Here is an 18133-nt window from a genome sequence, read left to right on the forward strand (position 1 = left end):
GAGAGATAGGCCCCACGCCAGGTAACAAGTCGATTGTAAATTCAATTTCCTTCTCTGACGAAAATTCGAAATTTCATCCTTATCACAGTCAAATCGAATGCTTCATTATTAATTCAAGCTCTTTCTGCCTAGTTGCAGTCCAAGTCTGCTGTAGTGCAGCCAAAATCGCTACAACATGATCCGGTGGTGGATCATGATTATTAAATGTTCTACGAGTTCTCCTTGGAGGAACCATATCTCTGCATATATTACACTAAGGAATGAGTTAGCTACGCTCACACTCAGTGATCACACATGCATTATACAGCACTGCAAGAAAGCACTCAAGAACTTCCAACTTCAAATATATTATGCTATATATCATGTAACTCCCTAGAGCAACTGCTCTGATACCATAAATGTAACATCCCCGTCTCGAGCCGGTTTAATTAACATACATATGATACAAACAGAAACAGCGGAAGACTTAACTTACGAAAATACGAACTAACTTTTTCTTTTTCTTTAATCCTTTTTCACATGACATATCACATTGCATACTTCTTCTAATTTAATTCTTATTTTACGGAGACGAAAATCGGACAGAGTAACCTCTGTAAATCGGACAACTGGGGATTTTCCAATCCCACACTCAAGAGTTCCTGATAGACAGTTTAAACAATACATATTTCCAGAAGTACCAGTCATGCAAATATACTCAGATACCCATCTATGGGCGCATGCTGAACTTGGCTCCGTGCCACAAGTCTAATAGCATGCAATCCAATACATAACATAACTGAATACTACATAGTCATATCATCATGCCTGAATACATAAATGTACAAGTATCGAATATGAACACTCTGCAACAATACATCTTTTCCAAAAATACGTCTAAAACAAATAGTAGCATCCGACCACCCAGAACTCCACATCCTCATACTAGTACCTCTAGCCACGGTTAGTGTCCTTGTCCCATGAGGCTCTTCAATTAACTGTGTTCCTGAAATCATATCCCCAAACGGGGTTAGAGACGAATCTCTAGTAAACTCCAGGTTTATGGAAAACCCTCCATACCCTGGGCTCACTTCCTGCATGACAGTCAGATACATAATATACAAAACATCATATAAGCAATTATCATAACTGAACAAAGCATATATACATATCTTATCAAAGACAAACGCAGTCATTCCCAAGGGATGACCCCAAGCGAAAATCAACACACGTAACAAATATCTTTTACAAAAATCATCACAATACTCACATCAGAACAAAACGTGTTATATCAAAGATGTACGCAATCGTTCCCAAGGGATGACCCCAAGCGGAAATCAACGTACGTAACAAATATCATTTACAAAATCATCATACATATCCCATAAAACATGTCATATAATCAAATATCATAACTAAACAAAACATATACACATATCTTATCAGAAACGTACGCAGATATTCCCAAGGAAGGACCCCAAGCGGAAATCAACGCACGTGTTCCCAATGGAGGACCCCAAGCGGAACCAGAACATATCAGAGGCGTACGCAGTCATTCCCAAGGGAGGACCCCAAAGCGGAACCAGAACATATCAGAGGCGTACGCAGTCATTCCCAAGGGAGGACCCCAAGCGGAAATCAACGCACGTGTTCCCGAGGGAGGACCCCAAAGCGGAACCAGAACATATCAGAGGCGTACGCAGTCATTCCCAAGGGAGGACCCCAAGCGGAAATCAACGCACGTGTTCCCGAGGGAGGACCCCAAAGCGGAACCAGAACATATCAGAGGTGTACACCATCAGTCCCGAGGGAGGACCCCAAAGCGAACATCCGGGTACTATACAATCAATGGCCAGATATTGTTACAGAAATCATATTACAGAAGTCATATCATAACAAAACATATCATATTAACACATATCAAAGTAAATACATCAAAACAAAACATATCATATTATCATATAGCTCTATATGAATGCATCTATATCATATATCTCATACATATCATACAACCTGACCACAGTCCGTACACTATGGCGGAACACAAAGTAGGAGCGAACCCCATAAACATAGAGCTTACCTCTTTGAGCTTTACAATCTGCTTACTTGAAGAACAAGCTACTTATCATACTCCACGAGAATCCAAACGTTCACAGTCCCTAGGTACACCTAGAGAAGGAATTCAACATAAAACTCAATAAAATGATATAATGCCATGTAAATATACAAGACACACACTTTATTGTTTATTTTCTTTTTACTTAATCATATTAAGTCATGAGTGGGTGGTTCTTTGTTCAACAAATCCCCACAAAATTCCATATATTCACTTAGTCTTAGGATAGTCCCAAAAGGCCTTTAGAACACTCATTACTCCTCTTAGCACCTAAAAGTCTATTTTTCCCAATTTAAGGCCAAATGCCCATTACAAAGGAGTTATAAGATTTCTCTTTGTCTAGTGCCTAAACCCAAGCTTAGCCACCTATATAAATTATTTTACGCATATAAGTGTCCTCACTTTGCGAAACAATATCTCCGAACATATACCTCATTTGAAAATGGCCAAAACTCATTTTAAGGCCATACAAAGGAGCTACCTTATTTTCTTTTTTATTTCACCAAAGCGAAGGTCCATACACCTTAGAATATCATTCCACGCATAAAAGTATGCTCGCTTTGTAAAACAGTAACTCATAGCACATACTTCCTTTGAAAATGGCTAAGAGGCACATAAAGGAAATCATGCCAACTTCATGATTTCAATGCTTTACTCCATCAAATTCAAGCTTATCACACACCTCTAATCCAAGATTCGTTAATTGATATATACGACACTGTTCATCTCTACAATACTATTCATGTATGCGTCACTATTCACGTATACGACACTATTCAAAAATACGGTATTTTTAATTTTCCAAAATACATTTTCACCGTTAAAATTCTCATCTAAACACTTTTCTCAACATGAGCTAAACCTGAATTAAGCTCTAACATGCTCAATCAATCCAAATTTTTAAAATGAAAACCTATATTCAATCTTTCTCAAAACTCAAAGAAAACAAAGATTTCTTAACATGAACTTACCTAGAATGAAGGGAGAAGCTTGCTTCAAGCTCCATCAAAACCCATATTTTCCATGAAATTCGAATTCTTTGGGGGAGAAGATCTCTCTCTACAGTGAACCCCACTCAGAAATACTGGTACCAATAGATTCCTCTCGAAATTTCTCACAGGTTTGGCTTTGGAACAGAGTGATTTGGAGGTCTCTAGCTCAAGTTATGAATTTTGGAAGAATTTTAATCAAAATCTCCATTTTCATTTTCTTTCCTTCGTTCTCTCTGTCTCGCGTCCGTAAAGAGAAGGGAACAGTGACTCCCTTGAGTCACTTATATAAATTCATTATACTAGCGGGTATAAGCTCATCTATCTACACACCTCCATTCATTACCAAACTTTAACCAATAGACTAGAATATTTTTCTAGTCACGTTTCTATTTTTACTTTCACTTTTAGATAACTTTATTTATCCGCATTTTTTACCTCTTAACTGTCATTTTAACTCATTTTTCACCAAAAGTGACTTTATTTCTTTTTCTTTGTAATTATCCTTCAATATTAAATCCATAATAAATGTGAGGGTCATTATAATGATCCCCGAAAATATGATGGGAAGATGAATTTTCTGAGAATATTATCAAAAAGATGTTTGATAAACTAAAATATTCCTGAGAATATTGGATTAATTTTGTTAATGTTATGTTTAATTGTATTAAATTTTCCCTTATCATAAAAATCTTAAAATACCACTCCCTGAATGGTATTTTCAAAAAAAAAAAAATTACACACAAAATAAAATCTCAAAAAAAATTAAATTCCCAACAAATTTTTAAAAAACTTGTACAAAACATAAATAAATATGATTACCACTCAGTTTTTCAAAAATCCTAAAAAATATCTCGTAACAAACGTCAAGACAATAATTGGATTGGGACTTCGGGTTCAGTTGGAATTGCACCACAGCAGAAGCCCTCACTAGTTACTATAGTCTGTCAATTAGAAAATCCGAGGCCACCACCTCTAACAATAGATATAATAAGGTCATTGAAATTTACAGAAGCTTAATCGAAGCCCGATAGGAGGGGTAAAACAACACTACAAGCTAATTTTCTTATGCCATGTGTGAGGACAGCAAGCAAAGACTTGGATCGGAAGCTTGTAACATACTCGGTTTGTAGCCTTAAAAGCCAATTTACCAACATAGGCTAAACACATGTTGACTTTGTTTCACTGAATGCTGCAAAGCCCTTATGCTCTTTAAAGTGACCTTAACATATACCCAATATCAAATATGAAGCGGGTGGATAGTAATTGGTGGATAGTAATTACTATCCATCCCCCAAAATTGGCATTTTAAAAAAGAGAACATCTTTACATATTCTTGTCAATTTCTCGTCTATAAAATTTGGGGGACTAACGAAAACAATTAAAAACTAAGACAAACACAAAGCTAGCAGACAAAGTCACTTGAATCAAAATACCAACCACCGCACCCATTCAGTTGTTAGCATTTAGTGACAAGAAGTCAACAAAAACTTCTCCTTCATGCGAGAGATGAGCTTGAACTTCTCCTCGGCTTCAACCTGCTGTTGAATGTCAGTTTTGGATGCACGATCTGGATGAAACTTTAACAAGGCCCGTTTATATGCCGCGTGCACCTGAAATGAACATCAACAGAAACAAAACATTAGCATGAAACACGGAACCGAAGGCTCTGGATAGATCAGAACCACAACTAGCTGACAAATCAATTTTAGAATTAAAAATGAACTCAATCTTGAGAAGGGAAGGACATCTGATGTTAAAGATGTTGAGGAATTTGGGATCTCAAATATAACTACTTAAAAGTAAATGTGGAAAAATGAAGCTTAAAATATAAATGAAATTCCAAGTTGCTGGTTCTTTACTCCGCTCTATGTTTCTATTAGGAATTGTTTCTTTTTCTTTAAGGCGGGCGGGCTAGTAAGCATCAGAGTTTACAATACCATCATCACTCATTCACCTCCCCCTCCCCTTTCTCAATTTGCATTGAGCTCTTAAAATCTTTTTTAGAGAGGCCTAAAGTAGTTTCTTTAATGGATAAAGATGTTAAATACAGGACCTTAATTCAAAACATGAAAGATTAGGGAATGGAACAGTTGTGTCATGAACCAGCTATTCCAAACACTTAAACTATTGGTGAAGGCACATCAATAGTTTTAGGGCTTTATTAATCTCATGTTACATAAGACACCTTCTCTCCTACCATAGATACAATTATGTGGTGGGGCCCACTCACTAATAAAAAAGAGAGAGAGAGAGAGCAACACGAAAATCAATGGATCTGTAAGAAAGAGAACTACTCTCCAACAACATGAGAGTAATTTTTCCCATAGTTTTATATCTAATATGCCCCCTCATGCAAAAGTCATTTGGGCTCGAGACATAGACAATGTATAAGCCCACCCTACCTTATACTAAAATTTAACTTTTTATTTAGAAGAATGAGGACAACTCTAGACTATACGGTCATAGATAGCAGTGTAAATGAGTTGAGCTATTCGAACTCGAACCATTAAATGCTCAATCAAGCTTGCTTAGTTTACTAAACATACAAGCTCAAGCTTAACTATAGGCTCGATTATATAAATGGGCCAAGCTCAAGCTTCATATTTTAAGCAAGTCAAGCCCAAACTTCAAATTACTCAATTACCCAAACTTCAAATTTTACTCATTTAAATAAATGAGTCAAGCTTGAGCATCATCTTTTTCCTTTCGCAAGCCAAGCTTGAGCTTCAAGTGCTCATCTTTTCTCGACTTGTTTACATTACTAGTTATAGACACTCTCATACATGTTATGAACCAACAATCACGAAATCTTAAACTATTGTGTGACAAACATTAATGGTTTTATATATAACAAGTTGTGATCAAAGGATTTTTGTACAAAAGTGGTCAAAGGACCCCTGTTTAGTTGTAATAGCCTCCAAAGCATTGGCAAAGGTAATGGATGCAATCATGGAACTTGCCAAAAGGTTAGAATTTTTGTACAACTATTGTCAAAGGAGTATTAGCTGATTAGTTTTTCATAGAAATTTTTATTAGCTATCAAAATCTTAAAATCTACCGAGAGGTTTAAGTAAGTACATCTTTTTTTTTGGTAAACAAAGTAAGTACATCTTAAATAATGTATAAATATACTAACTAATTAAAAAATTGTAGCATAGCAGTCAAACAAATGCAGAATCTAAGTGGAAAATAATAGATAAACACAACTTGCCTCATTGGGCAACGGGATTAAACTTCCTCCCACAGGTATTCCTAAGCCACGAAGCAGTGATGTCATATCATAGCATTGCCTCTCCAATTCATTAAGCCCCTTCTGTATTTCGACCCGCAGTTGCTCTTTCATGTTCATAAATTCTTCATCCTGAATTTTTTATTTGCCAGATTGACAGAAATAATCAGTTACTACAAACTTTCAAATCATGTCCACACTAAGCATGAAAGCAGGCATTCAAATGGCCAAACATAATAAAAAGAAAAGAAAATTCTATAATGTAAACGAATAATAATAGATATACATGAAGGACAATTAGCATAAGAAACACTTTTAGTGTAAGTTAAAGACATAATTGCAACCTTCTTTTGTGTCTCTCTCACTTCTTCAATGCGTTTTTTTTGCCTTCTTTGCATGTCCAGTAAGCGCTCATTTTCAGCCCTTCTTCTTTTGCGTAATCTCTGTGCTTCCTCTGCCTGTAAAAGCACAAGTATGCATAATCTCAGTTCAAGGAGTAAATTTAACGACATCATAACAGTAAGTTGCCCAAAAAAAGAAGCAGCATGTATAAAACCAAGAATAAAGTAATTAGGCGAGCAACATCCAATGTTTAGAAAGCACTTTTGACTAAGAAATTGAACTCCATAGGCACTGGTAGACGTGACACAAATTCATGGCTGATAATGACAATATACAAGAAACCATAACATACAAGAATGATGCAGGTTGTTTAACAGCACTGCCAGTAATTATCCAAAGTCCAAACACTATAAAGGCTTAAAATGAAAAGATAGATCTAAACAATAAAACAGACATCTATAAGGGAATTGGCATTTACACACCAATTGGCCCCTCTTCAACTTGCAAGACCACTGAACACGTTTGAAGAGCCAAGACAGTCAAGGGCATAAATATTTAAATAGTGGCATGAATGTATCACCTGAATTTGCAATTGCTTCTGCCTGGATGCCCATTCTGCTTCTATGACTTGTCTATATTCATCAGTATCCTTAAGCTTTTCTCTTTTGTTAATTATATCTCTCTCATTTGAAGCAGTAAGATTACCATCTTGAGCATGTAACACAAGCCTATCACAATTGACATGTCTTTCATCAAAAGAGCTACAGTTAAAATTCACTTCAGCTAAATTGTCATCTTTGCTCATAAATGCAGATCCATTGTTGTCAACTTGCCTTTCACGTACTTCTTGGCTCATGCCAATACATTCAGACTCTTTACCATCCAATTCTTCACCTCTTGTCCTTTCTCCATGCTCAATATCACAACCTTGACGCAAAGATTGCATTTCCTCTATGGATTCAGACCCAGGAGATTTGAAACTGTCCTGCCTAACTTGCTGATCAGAATCCTTGAAAGAATTTTCTGTCCCAAGATTAAAATTAATGTCATCCACTTGACCATCACCCTTAACAGAGAAGGAAGATTGATTCTCCTTGACAAATTCACCATTGCTGGGACCAGAATATACAGGGTTTCCTGCATGCTGTTCGTTCATATTTTCTACTTCGATATCAGCGTAAATATTGCTATGGACACCAGAAGAACTGGCATGTTCATCATAACAAGATTGATCATTAAACACATGGTGCTTTCTCTCAAACAAAACCTTTTCCCACTGTTCACAATCCATGTGTTCACAATCAGAACAATCACTCTCCGGTGACTCACTTTCAGACCCATCTAAACCATATCGATTTCTGCCAGTATCCTTTGTAGAATCCTTTTCATTGACATGACCATCATCTACATCTACGTGTACAGAATTTTGCATACAGCTTGGGGCAGGAGATAACTTTATGCTTGAGGAGGCATCGCTGTCCAAATCCTCAACTCCTTCAGAAATGATTCCATGATGGGTTGCAGCATCACTTTCATCATCGGCGTCATCATCATCGTCATCAATGCTGATAACCCTCTGAGGCGTATATGTTCTGTCTCTACTTGGCACACTGGACCCATGAAATTGTGGCCCAAACTCAGACAAATCTATGATTATCATATCATCACCCTGATAACTGTCTACGTCAATGAAAACAGTATTTTTTAAATTCCCTTTCCCCTGAACAGTTTTTTTTGAGTCTGGGGTTGAAAGTTCTCTCTTAAGACACGTTTTCCCATCACTCACTACACCAGCAAAGCAGGAATCACGCGGATATAATAATTCTGCAAAAAATCTTCACCATCAAAGACAACAAAAAGAGAAGCATATAAATATTTGTCCAATCAAAAACTACTATAAAGACATTAAAGGAATCACCATACATTATGCATCTGTATAAGCTCCAATTATCCCAAAATAGCATTTTATTCGCATTTATTATAATATGCTGCAAAAGCCCCAAAAATAAAAAGAAAACCCATCGCCTCCACAACTATGACGCAGATAAAAATTCAAACATTCATGTGTTCACTGGCGGACCCAGCCAGGGCAAATGTCCGCGAGTGGGCACATAAAATTTTGGATTTTAATTTTTTTTTTTTTTTTTTAGCTTGGTAGGTATTTATTTGTATGTTTACTCAATATTTATATTAGGAGTAAATATCCTTTTAAGTTTTTAATAAAAAACATGGTCCCACTTTAGTCTCTTATCAAAAATTAGTCTCGAGGTCCTTACGAAATTCAAAGTGAATCAATTTAGTTAAAATCGTGGTTTCTCACTAATTCAAAAAAGACTTACATTAGTTATTCAAAAAGACTAAGATGAGTCCACTTTAAATTTCATAAGGACCAGGTAACAATTTTTTTTTATAATAGACTAAAGTGGGTACCGAATTTTTTGTTGGAGACCAAAAATGATATTTATTCTTATATTAGTGTGCAACGTACGGAGATGATTAAAACAACATAGCAACGCAAATTGATTAGAGAGAAAACTTATTCTTCCTCCCCTACCATGTACCCATTCTCACGCTCTCTTCATCCTTTGTTTTCTTTCTAGGCAAGGTCTTCAATGTGATTTTGCTTGTCTTCTGTACAAATAGTGTTGACTTTTTTATTCACCACTATAAAATAGGAAGATGATGTATGGATGTACTTAATTATATTTTTATATTTGTTTTGGAGGATTAGTAAGATTGAAGAGAAAAAATGATGGGTCAAAATATTGCTGCAGCTTGTTGTGGAAGCAACTAGGTTATGAGCGGGTTTAAGCGTTAACTTAAACTTTTTTTACAAAAAAAAATTCGGGGGCACCCGCCACTAAATGTACGGATATAAACAAATTTTCCTGGGCCCGCCACTGATGTGTTCCACACTATCCATTACCAAACCCTAATTAAAGAAGAAGAAGCTGAACTTAAAAGCTAAACATGCGTCAAATTGAACAAAACCGACACGAAAAAGAAAAGAAAAAAAGAAACGGAACCCTACCTCCATAAAAAGAAGAGGGATTGATCGGTGGATCAGAACCGAAACTAAATTAGAATTGAGATTTTTGTGTGATAGGGAAGAAGAAGAGAAAACCTAGAAATTTTGCTGGTGAAGGAGGGGTCAATCCTAAACGCAAAGTCGTTGTTGGTTATTTCAAATTTGGATTCGGCTTCTCAACTCAACTAGGTTCCTCGATCTTTCTTTCGTTCTCCCTCACACATGCGCACGCTCCATCTTTTTCAATTTTTATTTTGGACAACAATACGTGAACCGTGTGATGCACCAAAAAATAAAATATAAATTGATGCAATAAGAAGATAACTTGAATTGTGTATTAATATGATACGAAGAGGTCTCTATTTATAGAGACTAAAAAACCTAATATTTGATTGACCTGATGGGCTTGGCCCAATACAACAAATACTAATCTTATATTCTAAGACAAAGCCATTCTTTGGCAACTTCTGACATGTGGCTGCTTCTCTTTCTGACACGTGTTTGCTTTCACACTACACAGTTCAAAAAGTTTTCTTTTTTGATAATTCAGGGAATCTTATATTCTAAGACAAAGCCATTCTTTGGCAACTTCTGACATGTGGCTGCTTCTCTTTCTGACACGTGTTTGCTTTCACACTACACAGTTCAAAAAGTTTTCTTTTTTGATAATTCAGGGAATAAAAAAATTCAAAAAAAAATTATAATCTTCTCTAAAAATTGATGGCCACGATTTGCTATCCAAAAGCAATGGTTTAGATCTGTTCTCATCTTTATTGGGACACAGCTCATAATCCTTTAAAATTTTAATTGTGGAAGGAAAGAGAAATTTCAATGAGGATGTAAATACAAATTTATAAAATTTCAAATATTAACGACACAAATCTTTACAAAAAATGACTATTTATTATTTATTGTGAATAAGAGCCTTTTTTGTGAATAAATATAAAAACCTATTACATGCTAATAGTTATATGTGGCAAACTGCCTACCAAACATTTTTATAATTAAATTAAAATTTCATTCTTCTTCTTTTATTATTAAATTATTAAATCTGATTTTAATTTTTAACAGAGAAAATACAACATTTTAAAAGAAGGAAGGTTTACACGGAAAATGACGAAATGGGAAAGACTCATAATAATGGAAAAGGACAAAAGGTCTTTTATTTAATTAAAAAAAAGTAATAATAATAATTTTCGTTTGTTCATTTATTAATTAATACTCAAAAGTAAAGAAGGATAAAGGATTTGTCAGCTAGCGTGGACTACCGAGAATAGGGGGAGAGATATCTGGGATTCAGGTACAGGATGGTAAGCGGAAAACAGAGGCTAAAGCACAATTTTAAAGTTTTTGGACAAAAGAATTGTCCGGTTAAAGCTGATTGGATAAGTTTTTTCAAAGTAATGCAGTCAAACATGTCGTCTATGCTGACGGGACTAGTCCTGTCACTGATACTGACGGGACTCGTGCCACGTCAGCGCCACGTAGGCAATCCAATTACCGTAAATCTTCGGAAGACCATAACTTGTAACTCGGGTATCCAAATCAGATGATTTTTTTTTATTTCATATAATTTTTCGAGATCTATGCAATGATACTTCATTTGACATATTTTATCTCCCATAAACATAGTTTGAATTTGTAACAATTGTATCACAATCACAAGAGTGTTTATCCATAAGACTATGTTTGTGGGAGATAAAATATATCAAATGAGGTGTCATTGCGTAGATCTTAAAAAGTTATGTGAAATAAAAAAAATCTTCTGATTTGGATACCCGAGTCACAAGTTATGGCCTTCCGAAGCTTTTACGGTAATTGGACTGCCAACGTGGCGCTGACGTGGCACGAGTCCCATCAGTATCAGTGACGAGACTAGTCCCGTCAGCATAGGTGACATGTTTGTCTGCATTACTTTGGAAAAACTTATCCAATGAGGTTTAACCGGACAATTCTTTTGTCCAAAAACTTTAAAATGGTGCTTTAGCTGGAAAACAGATAGACCTAAATCACGCCAGACAGTTACAGTTGTTCTATTTATTATTTTATTTTTATTTTTATTTTTATTTTTATTTTTATTTTTCCTTTTACTTCTTATCTTATCTTATCTTACTATATAGAAAGGAGAACCAAACTTTTGAAAATTAGCTGAGGTGTCACTTCCTCCTTAATTCTCAGCTTTGTGTTCACACTGGAGATAGTTTGAAAAGTCACTATTTTAGAAATATTTTTTATTTCGTAAATAAAAAAATTCTACAAAGGAGGGAGAGTTTCTTTTAAATCATTATAAAATAATTGGTGGCAGTCAGCTGTATTAATGATGTTCTAAATTCAAAATTAAAATTTGAAATGGGTGGGAAGTGTATTAATTGAAATTGAAATCAGTCACCTAACAATTAAGTTCCCTCCATTATTTTAGTGGGAGACAACTGTATTAAATTTCTTCTATTTTTTAGATGCAAATTGTTAACCCTCATTTTAAAAAATATTTAAAGTTTTTTTCTATATTTATCGAAAAATCAAAAGACCCAAAAAACAAAGTTCAGCATTACTTACGCTTTTACACTAGATATAAAATTTAAATTCACAAATGATTAAAATTAACATTGATTTCTTCTCTATCTGGCGTTTGGTACAGGAGAAATTTTTATTTGTTTGGGAATCTTAATTTTCAAACATATAATTTTTACATTCAGTTTACGCAAAAGATCCGAAAATTTAAAATTTAGAAAAATTCAGTTTTCCGAGAATCCACGTACCAAACGACCATAATGTCTTATATCTCGGGAATGAGAGAGAGGAACTAACGTAGGTTACGCCAATGAAGGAAAGGAAGGGCATACATGTCATTAAAAGGAAAAGACAGCTGGTTGGGTTTTAAGGTGTAGGTGAGGGCTAGGCTTTGGGAATTAAAGTGGGAGCAGACAGGCTCATAAGAGAGATGAAGTTGAAACGTCTAGCTAGGTTCTCAGCCTCGGAGGTGACTGAGAATTGTGTGAACTTCGAATAGATGGTGAGTGTTGTAGTGGTTGGAGGATCATATATATTTGAAATTTAAATGAAAAAATTGTTATACCCCGTGTCCAAACTTTTACAATACCAACGCAGCAAGGATTAATGACATTTTAAAAAAAGGGTTAATCGGGTATAATTACAATCTGTTCGAAGTTATAAAAACTGCACGAAACGTCATTTTAAAAAAGGACTTTTACGTTTTACGCTGAAGTCCAATCTGTTGACCCACATGCTAATAGTTACGGGTAAGTGAAACGTCATTTTAAATGGCATTTAAGTAGGTAAAGATAACATATATGAAAATTTAATGTACAGATTTAAGGGAATATGTAAAGACATAAATCAAACAATATTAATAGTTATAAATGTCATTTATTATCATTGCCACCTAAAACGTAATTGTCGTTGTCACTATAAATGGTTTTTCTGATTCTTGAACTAAAATGACACACTGTAATTGCTCAACAGATTCAATGGGATCTTAAATAGCAAAATAAAGGCTAAACAGTTGAAATTAAATAAATATATAATTTACTGTAAAAATCGAATTAAAATAAATTAAAATTTAAGTGAACCATTTGTTGGTAGCAGACAACTCATTCGATGTCCCACTGCTTTCAAATTGAAATTTTCAAATTAATAATAACTCATTATTTTCTGAAATGTGATTATTAAATGTGCATAATTAAATTAAAATTGCATCCTTCTTCTTTTATAATTAAATTCTTAAATGTGATTTTAATTTTTGTAAATACAAATTTGTAAAATTTCAAATACAAACAGCGCAAATCCTTGCAAAAAATAATTATTTATTATTTTTTTAAAATCTGATTGTAATAAATGAAAGTCCATCTCTGAAATAAAATATAAAAACTTAAATGCAAATATAAGAACTTTTACGTGTGGATAATATAAAAATTTATTACATGCTGGTATATAATGCTGACAATTAGAGGTTGCAAAGTGGAGTCGGTCTGGAGGACTTTCCCGCCTATATTTTTTTGTAATTAAATTAAAATTTTGCTCTTCTTATTTTATATTAAACATAATAACTCAAAAATTTGCCAACTCTATATGTACAAAAAGTTGGAGTTAGGTAGCTAACAATATTGATTTAAATAAAATGCAGAGATATATTTTTATGATTTACATTAAATTTTACGAGACAGACAAACAAATTTCTTTTTTCCCGTGCATCGCACGAGTTATACTTAATTTTGAAGGAGTTTTTTTATGTAGGGTTCTGATTTGGAACATTATCCAGGAAAACTTAACATTCTTAATGAAAATTCCATGTTATTTAAGGTCAACGTAAAAAAAATATTTTAGAGTCATATAATGAGCCAAGATATTAAGATTCAAGTGTTTGAAGCAGCGAAGCTATTGTCACCTCATTCTTTAAGTCTTTGGTGGACCCAAATGTATGTTATTGTTTTTTAAAAATTTATCATTGTGGGTTCTTTATATTGTTACAAGTTTTTAGCATGTGTATTGATTTGATGCTGTTTAGACACATTTGTTCCAATGTAAGCAAAAAATATGACTCATACATGATTATTTGGTTAATTTGCTTTCAAATCCCTTTCAGACAATGTTTTTTGGGTTCAAAAAAAAAATAACTCATTTTTTTTCCTGAGATTATTACTTCTGGGTGGTAACATATTAGCGTAATTTATTTAATAAGTATTTGCACTTTGTATCGTAGGCATAAATATGATGGTAGAAGAGGATGTCCCTGGTAATGCATAAACATAGGAAAGCACATGTTTGATATGTGTTGAACTCATTCCTCCAATGATTGCTACAGAATGACACTGAATTAATAGTGTTTTCTTATTATAGGTACAAACTGATCTTTTAATTCCATATTTGCTTGGTCTGTTTGTTACCTTGATTTTATTAGTGCTGTTATAGTTAGCAATAAGTTGTATGCATTTTTCTTTTTTTACCCATCCTCATTTTAACATAGTCTACTGTGGCGTATTTATTTTTTACATAACTCATCGAGTAGATAACTATATTTGATTTGCATAATATTGATCACTTTCGATAGCAGATTTTTGTTTATGATTGATATTTGCAAAGTTCTGTGTCAATGCTGTAATTTTTTCCACCTGAAATATAGAATAAGATAATAACACAGGTTTTTGTAAGTATAAGGTTTGCAGTGCGATTAACCAACCACGGCGGACGATAAATATTTTGTTCTTTTTTCCCCGGGCATCGCACGAGTAATTCACTAGTATATTCTAAGACAAAGCCATTCTTTGGCAACTTCTGACATGTGGCTGCTTCTCCTTCTGACACGTGTTTGCTTTCACACTACACAGTTCAAAAAGTTTCCTTTTTTGGTAATTCAGGGAATAAAAAAATTCAAAAAAAAATTATAATCTGCACTAAAAATTAATGGCCACGATTTGCTATCCAAAAGCAATGGTTTAGATCTGTTCTTATCTTTATTGGGACACATCTCATAATCCTTTAAAATTTTAATTGTGGAAGGAAAGAGAAAAATTTAAATTTTGAAAACTAACAACTTAGTAAATGTTCACCTGCTTTGTTCATTGAAATTGTTAAACATTTAACAAAACCCTAAACGCCTTCTCATCTTCTTCTTTCTCATGTTCTTCTGTGTTATATTTTTTTCCAGCTGCTGTTCGTCGTTCTTTTTGTTGTTCGTCGTTTGTTGCTCGCCTTCTCATACCGTTTTTGGTTTTGTTGATGCTTTTCATCTTCGTTTTTTCCCAGCTGTTGTTCGTCGTTTATTTGTTGTGAGTCGTTCGTCGTTCGCCTTCTCATAAAGATTTGGTTGTGTTGCTTCTTTTCATCTTCATTTTTTCCTAGCTGTTGTTCGTCATTTTTTTGTCGTTCGTCGTTCGTCGTTTCAACGTTGTCGTCTTGGTTTTTGTTGTTCGCCTTCTCATACCGTTCTTTATTTTGTTGCTGCTGTTGTCATTTTTTTTAAGTAGGTTACTACGAGTTACAACACACAGCTTCAAAGGATGTATAAATATGATTTTCTGAAGGATGTCAATCCTGTCAAGGAGGACTGGAGGATTAAGGTGAAAGTGGTTCGGGCTTGGAAAGTTCCTAACTTTCAACGTAAAGATCAAGACGACAATGTTGAAATGGTTTTGTTGGATGAATAGGTATGTTCTTAGCGTTTTTTAAATCTCGGTTCTTGCGTTTTTAAATCTTCCACTTTTTTGAGTTCGCTGTGTTTTTTTTAGGGTGGTAGGATCCACGCCACTGTCAAAGGTTCTTTGCCGGTGCGGAAGAAAATCCATGAAGGAGACTGCTATTTTATCAAAAAATTTAGAGTTGGTTTCAATAGCGAAGTGTTCAGGCCTACCAGGCATCAGTATCGTTTGTCTTTCAATTTGAGGACTGATCTTAGATCAATTGTTGATTCTAATATTTGTGCGAGTGAATTTGATTTTGTTGATTATGACATCATTGAGAAAGAAACATCTGACTCGCCTTATTTAGTGGGTAGTATATTTGTGCTTACTGTCTTTTCGTTTTTAAATTTTTTAAAATTTTTTTCGGACTCTTTGCTGCCCTTTTTTTTCTTTGTAGACGTCATTGGTTTAATATCAGGAATTGGTGAAGTTTGTGAACGTGTGGTTCTGGTAGGAAGACCAAAATGGTTGTGTTGGAGCTTGACAACCTCAGGTATTGTAAATTTTATTTTTTCAACGTATTTTGTTTTATCTGTGTTCCCTTATATTTTTTTTGTTTTATCTGTGAACGTGTATTACTGTACGTTTGGGCTGCAACTCATATAAAGGGATCACAAGCTGGAGTGCACTTTGTGGGAGCACTATGTGGATGAGATTCAATCTTTTATGGCAACCAGCGACACTCCTCATAACGTCGTGATAGTCCAGCTAGGCAGGATAAAATGTTTTAGGGGTATGATTTTAGCAATCTTTTTTTCCAATACGTTATTCCTCTATGTTATGTTTAATTCTATTTTTTTTGGGATTGCTCTTCTCCATTTTTATTTTTATGCTCAACTCGATAGGTAAGGTTGGGTTTACCAATACAAAATATACAACGAGGATTGTCATGGATTCGAAGATCCCAGAGATCGTTGAGTTCAAAAAACGGTTTGTTTGTTATTCTTAAACTCATTTCATAATTTATTTAGTTAATCATTTATTGTATATCCATTTTCTCTCTATAGTCTCACAGCTGATGGTGTTGAGAGTAGTCTGCGGATGACTCAGTTGTCTACTCAGTCATCCTATTCTTACGAAAATGATTTTCTGAAGGAGACTGAAAAGAAGTCTATCAGTGATGTGAAGCTTTGTGGCGAGGTAAATATAGAATTTTTGTTTCTTCAAATTTATTGAGTTTCTTGGATAATATCAAGTCTGTGTGAATTATTTTAATTGCTTGCTTGCGCTTGCTATATTTAAGGTTACAACTTGCATCATGTATGGGACTATAAAATCTGTTGAGAGCAAATACAACTGGTGGTACAAGTCTTGCAAAAAATGTCCATTCTCTGTTTTAGAGGATTTTGAAAAGTGGTACTGTAAGAACTGTGAAAAACATTAGGAAGATTATTATCCGAGGTATTGTTTTTGCTCGGTTTTTAAATTGTGTTTAATCTGTAAGCTGAATTTTTTATTTTTTTACTGATGTACAATTTTGCAATCGCATAGATTTAGTGTTCAGGTAAGAGTCGTGGATAACACGGATTCTGCATCATTTCTTCTGTTTGATCGCGACTGTGTGTCTTTGCTGGGGATGAGTGCTGCTGAACTGCGCGAGCTGCATTTCAAAAGGGTTTGTATTATTTTTGCTATATAATATAAATAATGTAAATCCTATCAATGGGCTTTTTGCTGTATATTGGATGACCGTATTTTTTTTTCTAGGGTGCGGATTTGGATCAATTTCCAGATGAGATAAATGTTTTGAATGAGAAGTCTATGTTGTTCAAGCTAAATATCAAACAAAAGGATTTGAACTCATACAGCGAGCCCACATATCAAGTTTCTAAAATTTGTAGCAACGAAAAGATAATCTCATCGTTGCTTGAGTCTCTTAACTCTGACGTCAATCCAGATGTATGTTGCTTCTCTATTTCTGTTGGGTATCATTTTTTACAAATTCATTTCGTTGACTGTTTTTGGTTATTGTATATCACAGGATGAAGCAAATTTTGAGGAAGCAGGCGAAAATGAAGGTGGATCATCAGGACCGGAAAAGGCTGCGGTAACGCAATATTTTTTTAAACATTTTCATGTTACGCGTAAGTCCATACCTCACATACCTTTGTTTTCTTTTTTTTACCGAATTATTAATAGGATGTTGAGAGTCAGACCTGTGATAGTACTGACGTTGGTGATATCTCTCTCACAATGTTGACACCATTGATCCATTCTCATGATTCTATTGCTGGAGAATTCAATCTTTCA

The 18133-nt window shown here is 34.4% G+C and overlaps 1 protein-coding gene and 1 long non-coding RNA gene across 2 annotated transcripts; both read right to left on the reverse strand.

Moving 5' to 3' along the window:
• Nucleotides 1–809: 809 nt before the first annotated feature.
• LOC133315162 (uncharacterized) lies at nt 810–3321 on the reverse strand. Its single transcript, XR_009752039.1, has 3 exons — nt 3067–3321; nt 2060–2148; nt 810–985 (listed from the first exon to the last, which is right to left on the reverse strand). It is a non-coding gene; the product is annotated as an uncharacterized LOC133315162 (long non-coding RNA).
• Nucleotides 3322–4199: 878 nt separating this feature from the next.
• Nucleotides 4200–8437, reverse strand: LOC133315161 (stress response protein NST1-like). The gene is given in 5 exon segments (XM_061516731.1): nt 4200–4697; nt 6299–6448; nt 6661–6774; nt 7239–8398; nt 8401–8437. Coding segments are annotated over 5 exon segments (1608 nt in total). The 3' UTR covers nt 4200–4550.
• Between the last annotated feature and the right edge of the window lie 9696 nt (nt 8438–18133).

The sequence above is a fragment of the Gastrolobium bilobum genome, unplaced genomic scaffold (genome assembly GCF_033153095.1).
Source record: "Gastrolobium bilobum isolate Gb01-03AN ecotype WA unplaced genomic scaffold, APGP_CSIRO_Gbil_v1 utg63778, whole genome shotgun sequence".
NCBI classification, from domain to species: domain Eukaryota; kingdom Viridiplantae; phylum Streptophyta; class Magnoliopsida; order Fabales; family Fabaceae; genus Gastrolobium; species Gastrolobium bilobum.